At 41.3% G+C, this 26,672-nt stretch overlaps 1 protein-coding gene across 1 annotated transcript; it reads right to left on the bottom strand.

Annotated features, from left to right (window-relative positions):
* LOC124676889 (achilleol B synthase-like) lies at positions 1–23,519 on the bottom strand. The gene is made up of 18 exons (XM_047212905.1): positions 23,316–23,519; positions 18,022–18,204; positions 15,055–15,144; positions 14,773–14,967; positions 14,524–14,608; positions 14,251–14,417; positions 6,824–7,012; positions 6,635–6,748; positions 6,025–6,147; positions 5,811–5,930; positions 5,585–5,683; positions 5,206–5,262; positions 4,650–4,696; positions 4,414–4,557; positions 4,159–4,336; positions 699–773; positions 490–573; positions 1–117 (listed from the first exon to the last, which is right to left on the bottom strand). The coding sequence occupies exons 1-18, from the start codon at positions 23,517–23,519 to the stop codon at positions 1–3; spliced, it is 2,271 nt and encodes a 756-aa protein (XP_047068861.1).
* Positions 23,520–26,672: the final 3,153 nt, after the last annotated feature.

Here is a 26,672-nt window from a genome sequence, read left to right as displayed (position 1 = left end):
CTAGCTATTCACTAAAAGAAGTCGACGACGAAGCTCCCCGAGGGCCATAATAGGGTATAAGTTGCGGTAGTTAGCGTAGTTGAAGTAGAAGGAAGAGTTAAAGCATCCCATATGTTCCTGATATCAAAGGAAAAATACAATAAAGTCAGAGGGAGCCTAAATTCTGATACTGTGTACGTAATATCAGTGAATTGGTGAGGATAATATCAATTAAATTATTGTATATATGTAAAGTGCAGGTTGATCAATGCAAGTGCACATTTGGACTAAGAGGGATTGAACGCATACACTATCATAATTGCCATTTGGACTAATAGTGATTGAATGCATACAATATCCTGACTTTGTTAGTGAGACTATCTTGCTGCACCTAGAAATGTTGCTTAAATTTCAGTATGTGTGTCTTTTGTGTTGCAGTTATCATCCAAAAAATCCTTGTCACAAAATGTAAGTGTTTATTTAAGAAATTATAAGGTAAAACATAATAACCTGTTGAGGGAATTCTCCTGTTTCTAGTTGCATGTTGATCAATAGTCTTGCTGCACGATAGATAGGTATAGGATCACGTTCAACCTATTTAGAAAACCAATATATTAATGTTTAGAGTTAGATAATGCATTGGTCTCACAATTATGTCATGTTATCAGAATATCTTCATCTAATTTCAAATTTACACTTTTAAGGAAGAAATAACAAACCTGCCCAGCATGAATTAAAGCCAACATTGCAAATGAAGTGTTCACAACATTAGGCTTACCGCTATCAACATAATCCTGTACAAAATTTTATTAGAAAACATAATAAAAGAACATAATCTTTCATAAATATGAAATAAACTTCAACTTTCACTGTTGGCTGACTAAATTGTCCACAATATCGTGAAATGGTGATTTAAATTCAGATTCATAGGTGAAATAACATAAAAAGTATGAGAAATCAATCCTATTTACTAATATCACGAATATTATAAGCATTTCAATATAATAACATACAAGAGATGTTGAACACAACATGTTTATAGCTTGTATGTACTATGGTGTGTACACTTTAATGTTTTTCGCACATATATAATATTTGATATACATGTCAAAATTATACTTAGGATCTTGTATTTTCTTCAACAATTTTTTTCTTACCCACCAAATGGATCATTCTATATTATTATAATGTTTCTTACTGTGTGCCTTAACAACTAAACTATAAGTTGGTATCAGATTCTACATTGTATTCCATGAAGTATGAAAAAAATTATATGCAATAGTTATATTTATTTTATTCCAGTCCACCATCAAGAAGGTAGAGTTGCCATGTTCTAATTTCTTTTTAATCTACAACAAAGATTCTTTTTGAAAATCGGTTTTTCCGTAGAACTATTTTAGTTAGTTGATGGGATGAAGCCAAAGGCCAGGCCAGCTTTATTTATGGAACACTTTTTAACACAAAGCACTACTAGGAAAAGGCCTAGCCGTAAGACTGCCAGCAGTGGCGCACCATGATGGCCGTGCGCCACTACTACTTAGCAGTGGCGCACCACAAAATGGTGGGCCACTGTTAGAAAAGTAGTAGTGGCGCACCTTGTTTGAGGTGCGCCACTACTAAAGGTCAGCCAGATCCCACCCCTCCCCCAAACTTAGCAGTGGCGCACCACTTTTTTGGTGCGCCACTGCTATCTCAGCTAGCAGTGGCGCACCAATACGTAGTGCGCCATTGGTAAGTGTGAGGCAGAATTATAGACATGGTCTACGGTTAGCAGTAACACACCATATATAGACATATAGGTGCGCCACTGCGACCTCAAATAGCAGTGGGGCATGTATATGTGGTGCGCCACTATGCACCAAAATCCCACCGGCCGCACCACCTAGTCCGATGCCACGCGGCCCCACCGCACGCCACACGCCACCCACCGCACACCACGCCTCTCTCCAAATTTCCTCGGGCATATCTCCCCTTTCTCCACCAACCGCACCCACTAGATCCTATCAGATCCAAACCGCATCTACCCTTCCTCCACTCCCTCAGATCCAAACCGCCTCTGTTCCTCCGCCATCCTGCACTACGACGTCGAGGCGGGGCAGCAGCTGGTCCCGCGCGTCACCGTCTGGCCATCTGGCCCCTCCGGCCACCGTCGCCACCCAACCCACCACAGGCGCACAGAGCTCCAACCACCACGTCTCCACCACGCGCACGCCGCACGCCGCACGCCAGCACGATGCCGCCGCGCCCGAGCCGGACACCGACAGGGCGGCGCTGCTCGACTTCCTCACAGGGGTGGGCGCCATCCGCGCGCGCATCGACTGGGCCGCCTCCCTCCCCGTCTGCGCCAACTGGACGGGGTCATCTGCAGCATCGACGACGCCCGCATCATCGAGCTGCACCTGCCGGGGCTCGGCCTCATGGGCCCGGTTCCGCGCCGCACGCTCGGCCGCCTCGCCGCGCTGCAGGTGCTCAGCCTCCGCGCCAACAGCCTTCCCGAACGAGCTCCTTGCGCAGCTCCACCTCCAACTCAAGGCCTTCTCCGGCGCCGTGCCCCGCGGACTCGTGCGGCTGTGCGCGCTGCAGGACCTGATCGAGGCGCAGCTCCCGGGCGGCCAGATGGAGGATCAAGAGGAGTACCAGATCGAGGAGCAGATCGTGCCCCAGTGCGTCGACGCGGCCATGAGAAGTTTCAGATCGAGGACCTCGTCGGCAGCTACTACAACGCCGGCGTTGACCAGATCAAGGACGAGCCCTTGCATATAAGGACTTGATTGCTTTTTTTATATTTTTAGGGTCCTAGCTGCAAATTATAGAAACTATGGTTGTATTTATTTTGTTCTTGTAAAAACTCTTATTTATTCAGGATCACTGAAGCACTGTCTTTTTTATTGTTCGGGTCCACCGCCTGCCACAGCCAGGCCATGTGGGCTTTTTAATTTTTTAATTTTATTCTTGTAGTAGTGGCGCACCCTAACGCTACAGCAGCGCACCTCATTCCTATAACAGTGGCGCACCATAACGCTACAGCAGCAACGCACCTCGTTTTTATAACAGTGGCGCATCATACTGCTTACTAGTGGAGCACCTCCTAGTGCGCCACTACTACATAACTTACCAATGGCGCACTTGTAGGTGCGCCACTGCTAAAAGTTAGCAGTGGCGTGATATTAGTGGCGCACCACTAGTGCGCCAGTGATAAGCAAAACAGGTGCGCCACTGATAAGTTGTTTTCTAGTAGTGAAGTAACCCTTCATGTGGAATTAGTCAATGCTGGGTTGAAATCAAAATTTTCTACATATCACCTGGGATCTTTGTTGTCTTATTCATCAACATCTCTTCACTTACTAAGTTTTTTCCTATATGTGTAATCTTATATACTGGTGCCCATACCTCATCCGATCATGGTGTTTTATGGCGAAGTATATGGAGTTTCATATTGTAATACATCTCCTTATAGCCCTTCTCATAACCCATACGTGGGAATTGTGAGTGGGTCATAATATAGTAAATATGTAAAAGAAAACTAGTCGATTGGTTTCATTTTAATTTGAAATAAACTATTGTTTACCTTTACTTCACATTTATCATCTCATAGATGTTTACCTTCAATTGATAGGGGAATGGAAACATGATAAGAAATGGGTTCCTATTTTTTAAAATTAGTAGCATATGAGAGCCGGGGGCGTAGAACATAAGGTACATTAATTAATTTTTATTACCTGAAGTATCTTTATAGGGAACTTAAACATAAGTAGTATAATGGTCAGGCGCATTGAGCAAAATAATTGAGGGTTAAGTGATGCATTAACTAGCATTGGATCCCACTTTTCTTCTAAGCACGACAGTCTTACAAATAAAAGCTTTAGCTTGACCTTGAGATTATCTCGAAAATACTTCTAAACCTGATCTTTACCTACTTTATTTTTGTAGCTTTTCATCAAAAAAATTCCTATTACAAATCTACCTATGTGTCATATTATAATATCTGGTATTCATATATGCAACCAATTAATTATTGATGGTCGTATGTTTGCACTTTATTTATAAAAGTGGCTATAAATCACCACTATACTTGTAGGAAGATAGCTAATTTAAACTTACTAGTTATAAAAATTGGTTGATGAAGAAACGTGTTTAAGCATGTTACATCTCTTGTAATAAACAAAACATATTCATTACCTCAATTTCACTTGAAATATAGCTTTCACCCCATCCACCTGTACTTTGTTGCTTACATAACATAAAATTGCATGCTTTTCTGATGACATGACTATTTTCATAAGTTCTTCCGGAAGCAACTAATCCCCTTACTGCAAACATGGTTCCATAAGTGAAACATATACCCCAAGAACCGTACCTACAAGGTAAAAAGAATTGATAGTTACGAATTCCAGATTAGGTGTTAAAAGTAATTGGCGCATCTTAATTACATACCATGAGCCATCATTCTTTTGAGTCTTCTCAAGAAATAAAGAAGCAGCTTTAATACACTTTTCAATATCGCTGGCACGATATTTTGGATATAATTCTTTGAATAGTACAAGAGCATCAAGAACCGAGGATGTGCATTCCACAGAACTGCCATTTTTTCATGGGCCACGAGTCAGTTCACCAATATGAATATGGAATAAAATATACTTTTCAACTAAGAAAAAATTTGGGTCTCTTACGGATAGTCGGAGACAATGTTGCGAAAACTCTCAGAAGGGTTGAGAACCTAGATCGACAAACAAAACCTTACTGTCAGGGTGGAGAAGGTTGATCAGAAATACAATGTTTGTAAGTAAAAGTTCTTGGATAGGAGGTAGAGTACCATAACCAGAAAAACCAGCCCACCTTTTCACTAATTTTCAAAATACTTAAGGTAAAATTAACTTTCAGAATATGATATGACAGGAGAAATAACAAAAGCCTATGGAGATTAACCTCTTTCTGGCCTACCTAGACATGTTTCTAGCATGGCTAATATAATACATTCCCAACTATGCTGATGAACATGTTCCAAAGCTATAAACTGATTAACCCTAACTCATTTGACTGGGAATGTGGTTGTACATATGTTGGGATTTAAACCGGCATGGATGGAAATTTGGGTTCTTATTCTTAAAACCAAATGTTTTGTTGCCTCTCCTACCATGGACATTTAAAAAAACAAAAGCTAGCATATAAACTAATAAATAATTTCAAGTGTTTAAATTCATCAAATTAGAAAATAGCATTATTTACCTCTAACCACGAGAATGTCCGTTTGCATTCATAAGTCGAAAAGGTGCCATCCTTATTCTTTAACATAGTGAAAATATAAAAAGAGAACCTGCTATTAGTTTGATGATCTTTGTAGAGTAACAAAATAAATGACTCAAGGCCGACTTACGAATTTCTTAGACAACATATACTGATTAAATTAAGTTGGACTGTGGATTACAATGATATATTATAGTAAGTTAGTGATGTAGACTATAAACTATTACTGTTGGCATTATTTATATCAAATATCTCTATGTGGTGACATTTTGTAGCTCGTGTATCTTTACATTTTTCTTGGAAAACATATATAGTGACTATGCTTGTTTTTTGATAATTGATTTATCACAAAGGTTCATACCATGAAAGACATGATGCAGTCGATGGCATCATACAACCTATCTTGTCTAATTTGGTCTCCAACAAGATCAGGTGAAATCTTTGATAACAGCAACAGTGCCTGGATGAAATGTCGTTAAAACCATTGTTACTGAATTTGTAGTTGGTAACTGGTTTAATGGATGTTACAACGAAAATTTATTAGATTTCAAATTTAAGGACACGAGGAAAAGTATATCATACTTAACCTTAACAGCTTCTGCGGTACAATCAGACACGGACCAACCGTTGTCTACGCTTGAAAGACCCCATGAACCTTTCGATCTATGGCGATAATAACTTTCATAATTTGGATGATTGCTAAGAATCTTCAAATATAAGAAAGACATGTTAGCTTGGTAAAAAAGGCATGTAATATAGACTTGTTCTCAAACTTTTTATATAGCTCACAAAACAACAAACCTGTGAGTTTTTCATGAACTCGTGAGCTTTTTGCAGAGTTGGCCCAAACAGAGCAAAAAGACCCGTGGAGTAATATGCTTGGATTATGAATGATGTCTCCCAACTATGACAACCATCATACACCTGATTATCATATGCCACATGACTCCATCAAAGTTTCCAACTGAAATACCTCATTGCATAATTTATAAATGATTTTATGTTACGCATTTAGGAATTACATAGAAATATATAGATATTTATATATATCCATATATTACCATTTGAATTAACTCTAATCAAAAGAGGAAAAAATATGATTTCATTGTTTTTACATAATACATGATCCTGAAAAGACTGTGTTCTAGTTAGTTTGGGATTTAAATGGCCTAGCTAATAAAACTAGACATACATTTTATTATCACAAACTATTACCTCTCGTAATATTACATCACTTACAAATGCCTATTGGAGGAGTTTTAATTAGAGATTAAAATCAATTCCTCATAAGACTAGCTATTTTCACTTTATTTGAGGCACAAAGAATTCATTAAACAAGTTAGAAGTTGCAAGACATTGAAACATATAAGATCAACAATATATGCTAGATAAAACGTAAACTAGTACGTACTTGTGCCTTCATTCCATCCTCTGAAAGCCACAAATAGTCGAAAAACCTAGGAAGATGTTGTTTGAATGCATCCGAGTTTGGGTCTTCTATCCAACAACAAATCATATTCAATGCCTAAGAAAACAAAAGTTATAACTTAACATATTTTTTAGTAAAATAAAATTAAACTTACATTACAAATGATTGAACCTTATTAATAGGACAAATGTTAACATATTTAGTTGCTTCATCATCATAATGTATATGCTTCATGATGTTGCTCAGAGCTCGCTCTCTTAGCTTGTTTGCTGGCCAGCAATTCAACATCGGCTCCACAAACTTGTTCAGGCAACTAAATACAAGGTTTTGTGCATATGAACGTGGAAAGAGAAGGTCCTCCTGTAACAACATAAAAAATCTAGATCAAACAAGGATTCTCAAATCTTGAAATATCTTTTTGAGATTTTACAAGTTAGTGCAATTATTTCATTCAAATTGAAATTAGGTCAATCTTGATCGGGTGAGTTTTGATGGCAGTCTATGGGGTTGCTCAAGAGGCCTAAAAACCGAGTTCCTAGCCAAATTATTGTGAATCCTTGAATCCTAGTCCCTCCATATGTTTGTCGGGGGTGATACCAGTATTTTACAACGAAAAGAAGACACAAATAACGATACTTTCAATGTTCAATGGTCCTCTCTGGAAGAAAAATTACATGTGCCAGTCATTGAGATACCCCAACCTATGAAAACTACATCGTGTTTTGGATACTTTAATTCGAACCTAATATCCCTCTCATATTTTTCATTGAGGCAAACCTTTCTAATTTCAATTTCCGTAAAAAATATGCAGGATACGTCATGCCCGTTTCTGCGAGATGATAGGTTCTGATGGCATACTCCACACCTTTTTTCTCGTATTATATGGTAGATCATGTTACGTTTAATATCCCTCCTCACCCCCAATACACTAACATATTTCAGAACTGGTATTGTTGTAAATCGAAATCTCATATTAGTGTGGGTGGTTATTCTTTAGCTTGGGCTATATGGAGCTAAAAAAATGATGATGCATTTAACTGATTTAATCAGTTTTCACATAAAAAAATATTTTTGGGGTGTCAGAAAACGTCATAGTGGCATGGGGGAGCCACCCGTAACAATTATTATAGGTTTTTCGTCCCCATGTAAATAATAACATGATACTAGTGGCATTCTTCCTATCCTACACGTCGCTAATATAAACAAAATACTAGCGACGTTTAGTCTGATTCCCACGATAGTAATAATTGTTCTTGGAAAACAAATAGAAGAGGTCGTAGGCATCAGTTGCATCACTCGATTGAAATAACATGATTCAAAACCTGAGTGCTTGGAGAGTAATCAAGCTAGCACGCATGGATGAACTATTGGATGAGCACATACTCCAGGCCGCGAAAATCCTAGTATTACGTTTGGCGTCAACGCTCTGGACCTCCTAGTGGCGCCTGGCTGGGGATGGGCATGAGGGTTGACGGGAGGAGGGGCGTGTACGGACACAACAGATTTCAGTGGGGAGCACTGGGCACTTGGAGGCGAAGGATGAGGATGCGGTCCCTGACGATGACGTAATCGATATAGGGCCTCCAGGTGTTGTACGGCATGCCGAAATAGGATCCCACCATTGCAGCTATCCTGCCTCGTGATAGCGGGTGTTGGAGCCGGTGGTTAGGAGGAGGAGCAGTAATGGCATGGAGAGGAGCGGAGGTTGAACTCGGTCATGGAGAAGTGAGTGCAGCAAGATCATGAGTTGTGGCGCGGAGGGGGACGATAAGAGAAGAGGGATGGCGATATGGGAAGTTCAAGCAATTTTCTGATAAGAAATGGGGAGGAGAGGGAGTTAAGGGTCTCGTGTTGTGTTGTGTGGTATTATTAGTACTTGAAGATATCTGGATAGAGGACAAAGGGGACAGTTTGGGATTAGGTGGGCTACATTTTGTGTAAAGGGGCCGTGCGTTTTCAGTGGATTTATTCGTGGCGTATAGTTCCTAGCCTACGCCACTAGTAAGTGCTATACTAGTTTTGTTCTCGTAATATCCCACAATAATGGTGAATTATGGAAGGTTTGAGCGGTGGCTTGATATAATAGTGGTTGTTATTTACTAGTGGCATAAGCTTAATTTGACACGTTACTGGTATTTTTGTTATATTGTGATCCAAATTCCAAGAAAAGGCTAACTTCTGACGAGCGGAGCGAGGCCCGTCGGCGGTAGGCTTGGGCCGAGCGAGCGAGTCTGAGGTTAGCCCCACCGAGGCCCGACAGGTGCACCTTGGGGGTGCGGGGCGAAGCCCCCGCGGTACTGGATCGTTGCCACCGTCTATATATTTTCCACTGTAAGCCGCCGCTAGGGTTATCATCGCATCATTGTACACCCACGGCGTTTGTAAACACCACCAAAATAGTAAAGTTTTGCTGGCTGGCGCCCGTGGTTTTTTCCCTTGTGTGTTGCAAGGGTTTTCCACGTTAAATCTCGTGTCCCCTACAGTGTTTTCTTTTTCGTTCTTCGTTTATTGTGCATCTCCATTTATAACAAGTGGTATCGAGCCCGTGTTATTTGGATCTAGGGTTTTCGAGATGTCGTCACTGAAGTTCGATCTACCGCAGTTGGACTACACCACGAGATTTGCTTTGTGGCAAGTGAAGATGAGGGCGATTCTCGCCCAATCTTCAGATCTGGATGAAGCGATCGATGCTTTCGGCGAGAAAGCAAAGGATACCTGGACCGATGCGGAGAAGCGGAAAGATCGTAAGGCTTTATCGTTGATTCAACTCCATCTGTCCAATAATATTCTGCAGGAAGTGTTGCAGGAGAAAACCACCGCCGAGTTATGGGTCAAACTAGAGGAGATCTGTTTGTCCAAGGATCTCACGGGCAGATTGCACGTGAAGATGAAGTTGTTCTCGCATAAGTTGCAAGAGGGAGGTTCGGTAATGAATCACCTATCTTCCTGGAAAGAGATTGTTTCTGATTTGCAGTCTATAGAAGTTAAGTATGAGGATGAGGATTTAGGTCTTCTTCTTTTATGCTCGCTGCCTAATTCTTTCGGTAATTTTCGTGACACCATATTATTGAGCCGCGACAAACTAACTCTCGCGGAAGTTTATGATGCTCTCCAACAAAAGGAGAAAATGAAATCTATGGTGCGAGGCTGAAAGTTCGTCCTCCAAGGCGGAGGCATTAGAGGTCCGTGGCAGGGCCCGAGCAGCGAGATAACTACTACCACAACAACAGAGATAAGAGCAAGGGCGACGAGAGGTCGCTCAAAGTCCAAAGGACGTGACAAGTTCCGCAGGTATTGTAAGAAATCTAACCACAATATTGATGATTGTTGGAAGCTGCAGAACAAGGAGAAAAGGAACGGAACTTACCAACCGAAAAATAATGATGGTAATGGTAAGGCTGCCGTTGTCACCGGTAAGAGTGAGGCTGCTGTTGTTGCTGGTAATGATAGTTCTGATGGAGATTGCTTAGCTGTCTTGGCTGCATGTGTTTCACGTGATGATGAATGGATTCTTGATACTGCATGTTCGTTTCATATTTGCTGTAACAAAGATTGGTTCGAGTTCTTATGAGTCACGTGCAGAGTGGAGATTTTGTGCGTGTGGGGAATGACAACCGAGTGCGAGCATTGTTGGTATTGGTTCTGTTCGGATCAAGACCCATGATGGGATGACACGCACGTTGACGAGGAGTGAAACACATACCCTCCATGGCGAGGAATTTGATCTCTTTGAGTACCCTTGATTGTGACGGGTACAAGTACAAAGGTGGGAACAAACTTTTGAAGGTATCATCAGGTTCTCTCATTATTATGATTGGTGATATGAATTCTGCGAAATTATATGTCCTTAGAGGTAGCACTTTGCCTGGTATTGCTGCTGCTGTTAGTTCTGATGAATCCAGTAAGACTAACCTTTGGCATAAGCGTCTTGGACATATGAGTGAGCTTGGCATGGCAGAATTGACAAAGAGAGAGCTAATTGATGGCTGCGATTTTGGTAAGCTTGAGTTCTGTGAGCACTGCATCTTTGGTAAGCATAAAAGAGTAAAATTTAATGCTTCCGTTCATACCACCAAAGGCATTTTAGATTATGTTCACGCTGATGTTTGGGGCCCGTCCCGTAGAACTTCTAATGGTGGTGCTAATTACATGCTTACTATTATTGATGATTACTCAAGGAAAGTGTGGCCATATTTCCTGAAACATAAATCTGATGTTTTTAATGCTTTTAAGAAGTGGAAAGTTATGGTAGAAACCCAAACTGAAAAGAAGGTTAAGATACTCCGTACTCGACAATGGTATGGAATTTTGTTCAAATGAATTTGATGAGTTTTGCAGCAATGATGGGATGGTAAGACATCATACCATTCCGTACACCCCTCAACAGAATGGCGTGGTCGAACGCATGAACAGGACCATTATTTCGAGGGCTCGTTGCATGTTGTCTAATGCAAAGATGCATAGAGGTTTTTGGGCTGAAGCAGCCTCCACCGCTTGTTATCTCATCAACAGGTCACCTTCTGTTCCACTTGATAAGAAAACTCCAATTGAGGTATGGTCCGGTTCGCCTGCCGATTATTCAGATTTGAGAGTTTTTGGTTGCATCGCTTACGCTCATGTTGATAATGGAAAGTTGGAGCCAAGGGCTGTTAAGTGCATCTTCCTTGGTTATGGTTCAGGAGTCAAGGCATATAGATTATGGAATCCTGAAACTAAGAAAATTGTGTTGAGCAGGAATGTCGTTTTTAATGAGGCGGTTATGTTTAATGGTAGTCCGTCCACTGATATTTCTGATGCTATTGATTCTCCTGATGTTTCTGATGATGAGCAGCACAGAATTGGCGTGCAGGTGGAGCACGCAAAGGAGAATGAAAATGTGGTTCCTGAAACCAACAATGATGATAATGATGTTCCACCCTCACCACCTTTTGTTCGGCGACAAGGACGGTCTATTGCTGCTGACCGCCCTAGGAGAAATATTGCACCTCCTACCCGATTAATTCAAGAATGTGATATTGTTGATTATGCTTTGAGTTGTGCTTGAACAGGTGGAGCATGATATTGAACCAGCTACATATACTGAAGCCATTGCTTCGGTTGATAAAGAGAAGTGGGTAGGTGCGATGCAAGAAGAGATGCAATCGCTTGAGAAGAATGGCACATGGGATGTTGTGCACTTGCCTAAACAAAAGAAGGCTGTCCGCTGCAAGTGGATATTTAAAAGAAAGGAAGGTTTGTCTCCTAATGAGCCTCCACGGTTTAAGGCAAGGTTAGTAGCAAAAGGTTTCAGTCAAATTCCAGGTGTTGATTATAATGATGTTTTCTCCCCGGTTGTGAAGCATAGTTCTATTCGTGCTTTCTTTGGTATTGTTGCTATGCATGATCTTGAGCTTGAGCAGCTAGATGTAAAGACTCAGCTTCTGCATGGTGAGTTGGAGGAGGAGATATATATGGACCAACCTCGAAGGTTATGTTGTGCCCGGTAAGGAGGATCTTGTTTGCAAGTTAAAGAGGTCCCTTTATGGTCCGAAACAGTCGCCACGACGAGTGGTATAAAAGGTTTGATTCATTTATGCTTACACATGGTTTTGAGAGATCTCAGTATGATAGTTGTGTGTATATCAAGTTTGTTAATGGATCACCTATTTATTTGCTGCTATATGTTGATGATATGTTGATTGCTGCCAAGAGCATGAAAGAGATCACTACTTTAAAGAATCAATTAAGTAGTGAGTTTGAGATGAAGGATCTTGGTCCCGCTAAGAAAATACTAGGCATGGAAATTAAAAGGGACGGAAAGTCTAGTTTGTTGTTTCTTAGTCGGGAAAAGTACATTGAGAAAGTTCTTCATCGTTTTAATATGCATGATGCAAAGTCGAGTTACTACTCCTATTGCTTCTCATTTCAAGTTGTCGGCTTTGCAATGTCCTAGCTCGAAGATGATATTGAGTACATGTCTCGAGTTCCCTATTCTAGTGCTCGTTGGTTCCTTGATGTATGCCATGGTTTGTTCACGTCCCGATCTGTCATATGCTATGAGTTTGGTCGGTCGATACATGGCTAATCCTGGTAAAGAACATTGGAAAGCTGTTCGGTGGATTTTCAGGTACCTTCGCGGCACATCAAAAGCTTGCTTGAGGTTTGGCAGGATTGGTGAGGGGCTCGCCGGATATGTGGATTCAGATTATGTCTGGCGATTTGGATAAGAGAAGGTCCCTCACGGGTTATGTGTTTACTGTTGGTGGATGTGCTGTTAGCTGGAAGGCTACTTTGCAGGATGTTGTTGCACAATCTACTACTGAGGCTGAGTACATGGCTATTGCTGAGGCAGGTAAAGAAGCTGTTTGGCTGAAAGGTTTATATGCTGAGCTTTGTGGTGATAATTCTTGCATTAAGTTGTTCAGTGACAGTCAAAGTGCTATTTATCTTACTAAAGATCAGATGTTCCATGAGAGGACAAAGCACATTGATATTAAGTACCACGCAATCAGAGATGTGGTTGCAAAAGGTAAAGTGAAGGTATGCAAGATTAGTACTCATGATAATCCTGCTGATATGATGACTAAGCTCTGTCCCGGTGTCCAAGTTTGAACTTTGTTCAAGCTTGGTTGGTATAACTTGTCTAGCCCAAGTGGCCGTTGGCGCCAGCAAGTGTTCTCTTTGTTGATTCAGGTGATTGTTGAAGTTCATGCTACAAGGAATTTGTCTCAAGGTGGAGTTTGTTATATTGTGATCCAAATTCCAAGAAAAGGCTAACTTCTGACGAGCGGAGCGAGGCCCGTCGGCGGTAGGCTTGGGCCGAGCGAAGCGAGTCTGAAGTTAGCCCACACCGAGGCCCAGCAGGTGCACCTTGGGGGTGCGGGGGGCGAAGCCCCCGCGGTACGGATCGTTGCCACCGTCTATATATTTTCCCTGTAAGCCGCCGCTAGGGTTATCATCGCATCATTGTACACCCACGGCGTTTGTAAACACCACCAAAATAGTAAAGTTTTGCTGGCTGGCGCCCGTGGTTTTTTCCCTTGTGTGTTGCAAGGGTTTTCCACGTTAAATCTCGTGTCCCCTACAGTGTTTTCTTTTTCGTTCTTCGTTTATTGTGCATCTCCATTTATAACAATTTTTACAAGATAACATATACAAGTTTTGTTGTACTTCAAGGGCATACCATTAGTATATGTTCACCTATAAGAAAATTCCTAGTAATGTATACAGGTTATCCATAATGCTATACATTGGATCTAGTTGTTGTATTTTCTCTTGAGTGGCGTTCTGGATGCAACGCCCCTAGACAGTAACACGGGATATGTGCCAGAACATTAGATTGTAGGCTACTAACAAATCCATGATGTGTGGGAGCTTTGAACTCTTTCTGTTCCGCATGTATTGTCGTGTATATCCACAGGGAGTGATTTATGAGTTGTCAAACAATGAATGTTAAAAATATATAAATAATAATGCATGCATTAGATTTATGCAATGATATATTCTCTATTTCATGGGAAAGAATATGTAGATCTTGATTAATGATACGTGATAAATTAACAAATACAAAAGAGTAAAATATATAAACCGGTTGGAAATATAGGAACCAGTTGACAAACCTTGGCACAAGAATCACGAGCATTGTCCCAGTTAATCTGCTCGTAAGGTATACTATATAGGTCCTCACGAAGTGATAGTATTGTGGGAGTTAGTGGCCCAACAAATTTCTTCCCATAAAGGTATGCCATTGATATATACACCAACCGGGTAAAACACCAAAATCGACCTGCATATGAAGAATTATTTTACATTTATGTACACAAGAAGTAATTAGGTTAACACCAAATTATCAAAGACGACATATTGTTATGGTGATCCGTAAAAACAAGTACCTGGGTGAATAGGAAGAAAATCTGGTACCAACCACAATTCTGGTATAATCGGATGATTTCCTGACCATTCATATACTCCAATTATCTGGGATGGCACACGTGTCACTTACGTTAATCTTAGCTTACAGCAAATAATATGAGCTTAGTACTGGTTGCTAAAAACCACACCGGATAGTCAGTTTTGTACTATTTGTTATCACATTATTACGAAGTAACAAGGAGCATCATCTCATGTGTTTTGTCACGTACCGAGAGCCATACTTTTCCCCATTGTGGCATTGCAGTTGCACTTCCATGGGATAAAATCCAATTTTTCGCCTTAGTCAATGCATCCTGATCACCGTCCAGCTTCGCACCAAGAAGCACTAAGGACGCGTAGCTCGTACATGATCCAAACATGGTACTTGGGCCCAGAACTTGTTTTCCCCATCCTCCATCCTCGTTCTGCCCATATTAGAGATTACATAATAAGATAAAAGCAAGACTTTTAAACTTCCAACACAAAATTATATAGTAGAGTTTATTCTATGCCTGTTGATTGTAAATGTAGCGGCATATCTCACGCTGATGTTCCGGTGATAGTACAGTGTTAAGTGATCCCGTAACATATAATGAAAATATCTGCAAGATAAAGAAAATATCTGATAATTTTACGGAAATCAATATGGAGGGAGCCAAAATCCGCAAAATAAACAAAATACCAAAAAAAAGGCGTATAGGAGAGATAAGTACATTTCAAAACAAATTATATGCATGTAAATGTTTTTGTGTCATCAATTTTCTAAATGCTAGGGTGACCGCATGGCAGCTGGGTCGACGTGGGTGATTCGGAGGGGTCCCGTGCGTCTCAGCTGCGTACATTCGTATCCAGATAAAACTTGAATATAAAGGGCCAATCTAGTTGACTCTGCTTCCCATCACAAAATGCTAATTTGAGTGGTGCTACTACTAAGGGCCTGAAGTGGGAAATGGTTTTTCGAAGGGCTGTTGCAAGGATTAAGTGCTGCTGAAGGCGATTTAGGTAAAATGATATTGTCCGTGATGCCCACACGCACAAGGTCATTGATTGAGAGTCCTAGTTTTGGTAGCAGGGTTTTCTTGGTCGTTGAGCCAAGAAATAGAGTGCATGTCATATAGTATTAGTTAGATTCCAGTAGCATGTCCGACATCCAGAAAAATTCTACTTAGAATATTAGTAAGTACAATCATTTTGGGAGCTAGTCTTTCTAATTTTCCTTAGCAATGTTGAATTTTTTAAAATCTTGTTCAAAGATTTCCGAGCTAGCTTACAAAAATACTCCGTAAGAGTGGATTATTATTCCTATCAAAGAATATATAACTTGGCTGGAAACTTTTAAACAAATAAAATTTTCACATTGCATTTGTTTTGCTCCCATTTTATTTTGGAGTCATTTTTAGGTTTTCCCTATTAATATTATTCCAATATCAAAAGAGGGAATCAATTACTTAACCAATTTTAATAGAAAACGGTTGTGATTATTATTGATGAATTATGAAATCTCTCAATTTTTCAACTATATTGGTAACTTACTAAATTCTTGGAGATTTATTAAAGGCTTAAAGGACATCTACAAAAAAATGAATTTGAAAAATTACATTTGAGTGGGAATTAGTTGTTCTAAACCCGGTGTTAAGTTCTACTTACTAGACTTTTGTGAGATTTCTAAAATATGGGTTGGCACTAAAAATAGACCATGATAAGTAGTTTCCAGCCTTGGAAATATTCGACATGTACGTTTAGGGGAAATTTTGGAAATATTCAACATGTTAATATGATAAGTAGTAGTATCTACTCACTGAACTGTCAATTGGAGGGGACTTTGTGAATTCTGAGCAAGCTTGCTCAAAATAAGTAGTTAGCCGCCTTGGAAATATTTGAAAGACCTTTTGTCAATCATATGCACTTGGTTTCAATTTACAAATAATAGATGTGTCATGTGGGAATGTGTATAACCTCCATAGCGTGTAAAATGATGGACTACTAGTGCTTAGGGTCATGGGATAGCATTAGGAGATTATTATTTTCATCTTTGTTTTCCAGATCAAAACATGTTTTTGAGACAATTTGCCAACCAATTATCCTAGGGGGCTCTATTAGGTGGAACTAACCTAATCATGTAAGGCTCTCACATGTTGATCTTGGAGGGGGCACTTCTAGTACTATACAACAATAATAAGTGATTTAAGGAAAACAAATTATGATCCTACCCATCTATTATAGTAGATGGGTTAGATGGACAGAAAACATATGTTCCTCACTCTCTTAAGTTTCCTTCTAGCCTTATAAAACATTCATTTAATATTTTTTAAAAATTTAGGTTGAGGTGAATTTTAAAAAAACTAAGGAAATATTGAAAATTGTATTTATTGTGCGCATAAAATTAAATTCACAAAGCCTACTCCCTTGTCTGTTAATTTTTCGGTGTAATAACATGCAAAGTATTCAATATACTCAATTGCTACTTGTCATGTGTAGATTATATCGTCTATGATAGGTTGTTATTCCTTGGATTGTAAACCACCTGTTGGTTAGATGTGGCACAATTACTAGAGCTACCTATTTTTAATTATTCTTTGCTGCTACTTTGGCCTTGGGTTTTTCTTAAACTTTCACTATTTATTAGTTATTTAAATGTTGTACTCCGTCCGATTCATATTAATTAACTTCAATATGGATGTATCTAGAACTAAAATGTGTCTAGATACATCCATATTAGAGTCAATTAATATGAACCGGAGGGAGCAATAATGATGTGAGTCTATTTTCATCCTTTGAATGTGCGTACAAGCAAATTCTTTGTACTGTCACTATGGTTTCCCGTAGACAATAAAGTCTACGTTGTTCGGCTTGGCAGAATAATGGTCCAACAGAATGCCAAGGATGTATGTGACATGAACTGCATTATTTGCCACGTAGAACACAACCACATGTTGGTGCAAGGTCCCACACACGTTGTTATCACACAATCCTATAGCCATAGTGTTGTGCAGAGACTAGACCAATCCTTGCATCGGTGGCGGTGCATTGCAATAAACGGAATAGCGCCAAGCGGGTGAACTCATTCATATTACTGCACATTTTCTTTCTCACACAAATTTGATATTCAGGGTCTCAAGAAGTAATTTCAGTCTTTTCAATGAACTCCACATCAATGTTATGTATTTTGGCAACACTCCTATATTACAAATCATGGATTCTTTCCGTTTTGTGGGCAATCTACGCGTAAGATTGTACCTAAACCTATTTAGAAGTATTCCTATAATATATGTGGATTGTTGAATTTTACAAGAAACCATGTCTATTCCATGATCTTACAACCAGCAATATGTGTATGTAAGAAATAAGAATAATGTTACCATTGTATCATAATGCTTGAATGTTATTTTGGATCCAAATAGTATTGTGCTCGTGTTCAAAATGATTAAGCATCTATTCATATTTCAAATGTATCATAATTTTCTGAATTAAATACTTACAATAATAGGCATAATGAACAAAATTCCACTATAATCACCAGGCCAATGTCCATCGTGTGCTTGAAGAGTGGAATATTGATATAGAGCTCGCTTCAAAGAAGTAGTTATAAGTTCTTCGGTGACATCTGTGATCTTTTGAGGACTCGGTCTTGGAATATTCACCATAGGGTTTGGTTTTGCATACTGCAGTAAATAATGTACATCGTAAGGATCGAATGGTATATATTGAATGTTGCTCCCCAAGTTGTATGACATACACGTTTCCAATATTTCAATTTGACCAATAATTGAAAATCATATGTATACTATTACAATACATAAATCATTCCATCAAATCTAGCTACACGAAAGTTCATTAATTAACCCACATATTAGTGAATTAATATTTTTAGAAATTAATATAACGTTTGGCAGCATGTGTGTTTTATCTTTTTGTCCATTGGGAGTAAACAAAAAACTATGTAAAAGAAAGGTTACTCAAAGGTACTCCCTCCGTTCCTTCTTATAAGGTCTATTAGTTTTTCGAAAGGTCAAACTACCCTAACTATGACCGGGTTATTAGAAAAAAATATCAAAAATATATACTAAATTTGTATCATTAGATTCACCATAAAATATATATTTATATTCTATGTGTTTAGTTTCATAAATATTGATATTTTGACCCCAAAAGTATGCAATGGGTAGAACCAGTGGCGGAGCTAGTAGATTCAGCACCAGGGTGCATGCGGATGCCAAACTAGATAAAATTTATCTTTTACACGGTGCATACATGGTGAAAAGTTGTTATTTTACAAAGAATTTTATTTCAACCCGGTGTCCTGTGCACCCCATAGCTACATGCAGGTCCAGTGGGTAGAACCAAGAATAAATCTAACTTGATTTGATGGAGCATGCAGTTGTTAGGAATATATTATAGGCATCGCATATCTCTACATGCATACTAACTGCATAGACCATCTCCACTCTCCATGTAAGAATCGGTCCAATAATGTTGGGCTAGTCTGATGGAAAGATAGGGATATGTATTCCTATGGCTCACATAGAGTTAGGTTATGGATTAAGATAGGTGGTGCAAAAACTAATCTTCCTTTGCACTAGACATGCATCGTTCGGAGCTTTGTCTTCGGCATGTTTATAGTTTATATGAAAGTAACGTCCCCATAAGCTAGAGTGTCTATAGTTCAAATTGTAAATCTCAAAATAACCAGAGGCTTGTTACATCATTCATTATTTGACTCAATTGTTCTTTTAGAACATTAATTTTCACAAATTTAAATAATATTGTTAAACTTCAAAGATCATAAAAATGATATCATGGTGATATGAGCGACAACATTTAGTCAGGCCTCTTGGCATCACAGATTCAAATGATTTTTAATTCAAAATATATCGCATATTTTATCCATTTTGGTCTACTAAATATAATTAGGTATCATTTGTATAACACATAGAAAATAAATATCTCTCATATCACACATAAAAATGCTAAATGGGGACATGCATCTTATATCATAGTAATTGGACCCTAAATAAAATTTACATAAAATATTTTACATCACAGACACCAAATTTGCATAAATAAATTAAAAATATGCAAAAGTAGTTATTCCTATATCCTTGGTTAATTTTTTCAATATACTTTGTTCTTTTATTTCGTTGGCAAGTGCAAAACATCATTCTTTTCAACAAAAAACAGGCTTTAATTGCTTCCTAGTTCATAAAAGCAAACTAATGAAGTGATGTAATTAAAAATTGAGCTATTGAGTTTGTAGCAATAAGGTGCTCATCCTCCGGATGCAGTAGCAGGGCCCGTTGGGCTTAGATCAGGCCTGATCGCGTGATCATGCCCCATTATCCGTGCATCCGCGCTGCTAAGTCAAGACCACAATTGTCCACCTATCGCTCCGTGTTGGACTGAACCTTGCCACCACCAACCGAACCCGCCATATTTTGGCATGTCGCCATGAGCGGCATGGACGCTACCTCACTAATTTCGAGATGGCCTCACCAGAGACCGCACACCACCGCAAAGGAGCAAGATAACCACGACGCCCGGGAACAAAGCCACGCCATTAGAGCCGTCGCAAGGTTGCTAGTAATCCGGGCCGTTCACTTTCTCGGCGTCTAAGAACTTGCCTCAACAAAAACCCTAGCGTGCAGGTAGGGAAGGTCCCACTACCACTGGCACCGCGATGCCTTTTCCCGGCGGCCCTAGCCCATGGAGGCAGAGGGGTAAGGGAGGAGGAGGGGTGCAGAAGGGCTAGGGTATTCCCCAATAGTCTCCCGCGGGGGAATCCCGGAGCGGATCATTTTTTCCTTCTTGAGAGCACTTCCATCTACACGTGTGAATTTTTGAAAACATGGACTAAGGGGTTGTACTAATGACTATTGTTAAATTCATTTTTCATAATCAAGTGAAATCCTCCTCTGGATTGTTCAAATCATCTTGTAGTTCAAGCTACATGTAGCACGTTAAATTTGAGAACGTTGAAAAACTGGATATATATAAGGATGTACACAGTGCACTACATGTCCTTAAGTATCGACAAAAAAACCTTTTACTCTACACTACACAAGAACGGAAAAAAATCCGACTAATTTTGAAGGTTTGCAAATATTACTTTTAAATGTACTTAAATGCACAGTTTTGTTATTAATTTTATTCTAGAATATTAAATATTTGCTATTGAGATTTTGCATACTTATAGTTTACATATATAACTAGATCCATTTATTATTATTTTCAAACCTTGAGACACCGTTATTATTTTGTCAAAATAAAAGGAGTCATCTGTAGCTCAAGCTCACATAGGCCAGGCTCATAATTATATATGGCTCTTATTTTGCAGGGTGCTCTTTGTCATATAAATCAAAAGTGTGGTAAAAGTCAGATAGCCATTGCTCTTTTTTGGTAACTAAATCTACATGAAATTTTCACATGCATAATTTCCCTGTTGATTTACGCATTGTCAAGTTTATTTTTCTACTTCCAATCTCACGCCCACCTTCATCTCTCTCTTTCTCCCTCTCAGTTTTTTTACTTTTGCCCTAACTAGCGCGGTGACCCTCGCAAATGTTAGGGTAACTATTTTAGTGGGTGGAAAGTTTTTGAGAAACAATACTATGGTTTAATGGATATCACATTTTTTTGGTACGAAATAATGTGGTTCTAGAACTATAAAAGTGTTATGGTAATAAAGTATCACCTATGCAAAAAGGAACATTAACAAACCTGAACTTGTGGGATTATGATTGTTGCGTCATTGGTCAAAACACACATGTGGGTCGTTTTGGAAATAATATTAGCTCAATAGTAGAACTATGTGTGTTATTACATCAATATGCAAGGTAAATAAACATTATTATTTTTTCTTGGTAAAATGTAAAGGAAAGCAATTCATTGAAGCTAATACTTGTGACAAACTAAATACATCCTCCCTTCAAATGAATATGTTTTTTTAAGTCAAGCCAAGTCCTCCGCCCAGGCGCTCAGCAGCCGCCACGTGGTGGCCCTTTAGCACCGGTTTGTAACATAGCCGGTGCTAGGGGGGGGGGGGGGGCTTTAGCTCGGGATGCTTTGCACCGGTTGGGCAACCGGTGCTAAAGCACCTTGCCAACTGGTGCAAAATTCCTGTTTTCCACTAGTGCTACCATCCAAAAGGATATCATATGGAAATATGTTTCACGATATATGTAATGATATTGATTTTGTATTTTACATGTTAATGATGTTTTGTAAAAACTTGCTCAAAATTTATACGGTTTGACATTTTAAAAATAATATAATCCTCATTCATTGGAATGGAGGTAGTAGTTAGAGTTAATCCCTCGGTTTGTGTGTTTTCCTCACAATTTCTTATGCAGTTTCAAAATGTGAAACTTTCTAGTCAATGCTTTGCACGTTTAAGCCATTTTTGTAAGGCTAGGAAAGGCTCCTATACTTTCTACGTTTAAACCTTTACAGACTACGAGTATAAATGAAAAACTATGGACACATATCAGAACTACGTAATCTTGAACATGCCAAAGCCATTTTTGCAAGGTTCCTACTTTCTACGTTTAAACCTTTACAGAATACGAGTATAAATGAAAAACTGTGGACACATATCAAAACTACATAATCTTGAACATGCCAAAAGGAAGCTACATGGTTATGTAAGTAATATTCTTTCCTTAAACTTAGCCATTAATTTTAAATCCAACTTTCACAATAATTCAAATGATGTGGATCAACCATGATGACTATTAATTTGTAGTTTCGTAGAAATTTCTAGTATATCTGTGGTTTCTGGTCTTTATGTTGATTGTAATTGAATGACAGACCAAGTCGATAATATATAACTATGCACATTGATTTGATATCTAGCTTTAGAAAAGTCAATTTGCTAAGATCCAACAATACATATGAGATTCGTAAACTAAAAAAATCATGTGTTTATAGTTTTTCTATTAATATTTTAAGATTACTGCATTGCAGCCTTCCGCAAAACTGATTTTCAAAATATTACATATATTTGTTTTTATTTTGCAAAAAAATGGTTTCATGAATGTTTATGTAAAAGTAATATGTACATGTGTTACTCTTTCTACTCAACCATGCATATGTATAGATCTATACAATCAGGTTATTTATCATTTGTACATTTCTTTTTTCCAATATTACATAAGTTAAATCATGGAAAATCTTCCCACCCATAACCTTGTTTCGGCATTAAATTTTGTGTTTTTTTTCTGGCAGGGTTCAGAATTCCACCTATAGCTAAGCTTATGTACGCACTTTTTATTTTCTAGCTAGCTAGTGTAAGTTAATTTTTTCCCACTCGACCAGCATGTGTACCTATTTTGACCGAAAAGAACATTTTCTTGGTGAACGGGCTAAGCTAGCTAGTATGTCTGTGTTTTTTCGAACGGACTTGGCCACTCTTGTTCTACCGCAGTCAAGGTTTTTTCTTAACCTACTACTGCATGCTATTAATATTTCCTAAAACATGCTTTGCACGCTGAAAAATTTACATGTGTTAGAGTCTAGAAAAAACTAATTAAGAACACATATTTTCTCCCTTCTTAACATGTATACATGCAGTTCTCCTGCATGGTTTGAAAAAAAAAATCACATATCAAAACTCGTCTGCAGGCTCCAAGGAACCAATTCGTAAAGTTAAGGGTGGGCCTCCGAGCGTGGAGACTTGTGTTTCTACGTGGAAAATATTAGAATTTCATATATGATACAGATTCCAAAGCAAAGAGTATAAACATCGCATGATAATGCAAGTCGGCTATGGGACGTATACCTGCAACCGGAGGAGGAGGTCCTGCGACTCCTTTCTCTCGAAGCGGTGCTTGGTGAAGTCCTCGCGCAGCCTCTCGACCTCGGCGCGCTCCTCCGGCGTGCCAGCGTCGGGGTCGTACTCCCACACTTGCCGCCCAAGGAAGCCGTTGTTCGACTGGAGCCATGGTCCCCGAGCCGCAGCCGCACCGGTCGTTAGCTTCCACATGGTGATGGATGAACGCCCAGATCAACTCAAATGGGAGCTATATGAAGCTCACACGATAATGGCGGCAAGCTTGCAATCGTTTCTTATATATAAGCGTTCTCATTGTTATTCAGGGTGTATACAAATATTGTGCATGCACCTACCCCGTTTACAACAACAGGCCGCCAAAGGAATCCAAATGGCCTTTTCTTGGGAGAGTGGGATATCCCTTATTGCTGTCCAACTTAAAAAAACTCTCAAGTGGACTGCTACGCATAGCATGTACTCCAAGGCCGGCCGGTATAACTCTTAAACGAAAGCTGAAGCCGCAGGATCAATGTTGTATAAGAGACAGGAGACAAGAAGATCAAAGCCGAAGCGGCAAGAACTTCGATGGGATGCTTTACAACTTCGATTGGGTTAGCTTTGTGGTTAACAAAGCCTTTTCTTTTCTCGCAAAAAAAAAATAAAGCTTTTTCTATTCTGCAGTGGTTGCAAGCAACTGCTGGCAAGTCTCAAGTCTCAACACTTAGGACAAGTACAACGCGGGTGCCAGACTGCCAGGATCATTTTCTAGGGTGATAAGCGGTTCCAGCTTTTATTTTTCTGGTCACGATTTCGAGGTGTTGATTTGGGGATATTATGGGGGGCTGTGTTTAAGAAAACTGGATAGACTCTCGCATGCTCGTGTTGGGTCAAGAGCCGGTATCGTTTTCAAGGAGTATTGGCAGCGGATGGGGAGAGAAGATGACACTTCACTCCTCGTTATAATTAACCAGGCGGTTTAGTCATGTAGTTAGGGCATCTCCAACCGGGCGACCAAAACGGACGCGCTGGGCCGTCCGTTTTGGGCCGTTTGGGTCGCCGCCCGGACACGCGGACAGCGCCCCGAGTCCGCGTGTCCGTTTGGGTCGCGCGCTGCGCCCAACGCGCGGACGCATCGCATAAACCGGAGAAAAAAGAAAATAAAAAAAAGGCTAATTTGAACGAAATTTCATTTAACATACGCCCTATTTTGGGCAAATTTAGTACATAGCCCTATTTTGGGCAAATAAAACTAACAAAAGAAGCCCCTATATGGGCTTTTACATTTAAACTAATATAAAAACCCTCTATTAGGGTTTGGTCGGCGGCGCGGTGGCCGCCGGTGCGCCGCCTAGCCCCACGGGCGTCGTCGGCGACGTCGTCGTCGTCCCAGGGCGGCGAGGCGCTGTCGTGGCTCGACCGCGCCGGGGACTCCGGCCACGGAGACCACAGGGCCTCCTCCCACGGCGAGTGGGGGTCCGGAGCCACCCGAGGCTGCGGCGGTGCACGGAGCAGCGCCTCCTCCCTGAGGCGCTGCTGCCTCTCCTGCCAGGCGCGGCGCCTGGCCGCCTGGCGTCGCCGCTCCTGCCGCCGCTGCTCCTCGCGGCGCTCCTCGTCGGCGCGGCGCCTGGCCTCCTCCCGCCGCGCCGCCTCCTCCTCCTCCCGTCGCGCCTGGCGGGCCTGGGCGTAGAGCTCCCAGCCCTCCGCCTCCTCGACCTCCTGCCGGGCCGCCTCCTCCATCTCGGAGGTGCGAATGGCCTCATGGAGGTCTGGCCATTGCGCCTCCTCCTCCGCCGCCGAGATCATCTTGGCGGCGCGGAGGTCCGGGTCCTCCTCCGAGGACTCCGGCTTCGGCTCGAGGAGGAGAGGCGGCGGTTGCGGCAATGGCGCACCGCCGCGGGCGGCCTCTCCGATGTGGAGGCCGCGCTGGTTTCCTCCCGACGGCCGCAACGCCGGCGGACGACGGCGGCTGCTGCTAGCCTCGTCGTCGTTCGCTCCGGGAGCGAACCGTCGCTTCGGGGCCATGGCGGCGGTTTTGCTCGGGGAGTGGAGTGGGGACTGGAGTGGATGGCCAGATCCCCTCCAGTCCCCATTTAATAGTCTCCCTGGTCACCGACAGGTGGGCCCAAGGGAGACGAGGCGACCAGCGCGCGGACGCGAGCGGATGGCGCGTGCCGTCCGCGGCCACGCAAACCCGGCCCAGAGTTGGGCCGCGATTTTGTCCGGCTGGACCCATCCGGACGCGCGGGCGCGGGATGGGTCGCCCGGTTGGAGATGCCCTTATGTGGCGATATCTACATCAGAACCATGCACGTGATGTCTGTGAATCGGACGACCGATGTCATGCAGCAGTGTTCTTGTTGCGGATCGCTTCAGCATGGTCATGACTCATGAGATCCTACTTCTTGGGAATTAACTAGTACCAAACCAGAATTAACTTGTACCTGAGTCTCACCCCCGCACCTGTTAGCTTTAATCTTGATTCATGTAATATGCATTGTTCATTTCGTTTGCAAGTAGTTTAGCTAGCTTGGGAGATGCAGTCAGGTGAAACTTTAGTGGACGCGCATATGGCGAGATGCCAAGCTGAGATTGTAGCAAGGCGTGATGCTGCAGTTCTGTGCGATGCGAAACTGATGCGTGAAGGAGTCTGATGGCCTGCATGCTCAAGTGAAGCCGGTTGGTCCGGCAAGTAAGTTCTGCATGTGATTCAGCCGAGTGAATCGATATTTAGTCAGTTAGCTGCATGCGTGTGTGTGTGTTTGGCCAGGTCAAGTTAGTGGCCGGTAGTGGCCTAGGTTAGTGCTGAAGTTAGTTAGTGAAGTGCTGGGTCAATGTGGCGTGAGTGCGTGGCTAGCTAGTGAAGTAGTGGGCAGAGTGCGTTCAGGCTCTGCCTATTTAAATCCATGTAAGTATTGTGTTCAGAAATGTGAAGACAGAGAAAAATGTAGCCACGGGCAAAGTCTGTATTCTTCTTCCTTGGTCTATGTTCTTGAGAGACAAGAGAGATTAAGGAGTTGAGAAAAGTTGGGCTGTGAGAAGCAGCCACCCCCAAAACACTTGTGTCTCCATTGCTATTTCTACGTGAGTTTAGAGGTAGCTAGAGGTAGAAGAAAGCGCTGAGAGATTCAGCCACAACCGCACCCCCGTAACCCTCCCGCACCCCAGCCCTAACCGCCGCCGCCGCCGCCGCCGCCGGCAGCGCCGCCGGGGCAAAGACCCATGGGGCGTGGCGGCGGCGGGGGCTCCTCCTCGTCGACGCCTGGTGACGGCGGCCGGATCTCCCTCCTCGATGCATGGCGGGCGCGCGGATGAGTCGGGCGGCGGCGGCCTGCGTTGCGCCCCCTTCTCCCGTCGGCTCCCCTGGCG

Source organism: Lolium rigidum, chromosome 7, assembly GCF_022539505.1.
Source record: "Lolium rigidum isolate FL_2022 chromosome 7, APGP_CSIRO_Lrig_0.1, whole genome shotgun sequence".
NCBI classification, from domain to species: domain Eukaryota; kingdom Viridiplantae; phylum Streptophyta; class Magnoliopsida; order Poales; family Poaceae; genus Lolium; species Lolium rigidum.
This window is presented reverse-complemented; position numbering and strand designations above follow the sequence as displayed.

What these genes read in the sequence shown, in the direction of transcription:
- LOC124676889 (XM_047212905.1), bottom strand. Translation starts at nt 23,519, where the DNA reads ATGTGGAAGCTAACGACCGGTGCGGCTGCGGCTCGGGGACCATGGCTC. An exon ending in TTTTCTTCCTATTCACCCAG is followed by an intron (nt 14,418 to 14,523) that starts GTACTTGTTTTT and finishes CTTCATATGCAG; the next exon opens with GTCGATTTTGGTGTTTTACC. An exon ending in AGGATGGAATGAAGGCACAA is followed by an intron (nt 6,148 to 6,634) that starts GTACGTACTAGT and finishes TATGATAATCAG; the next exon opens with GTGTATGATGGTTGTCATAG.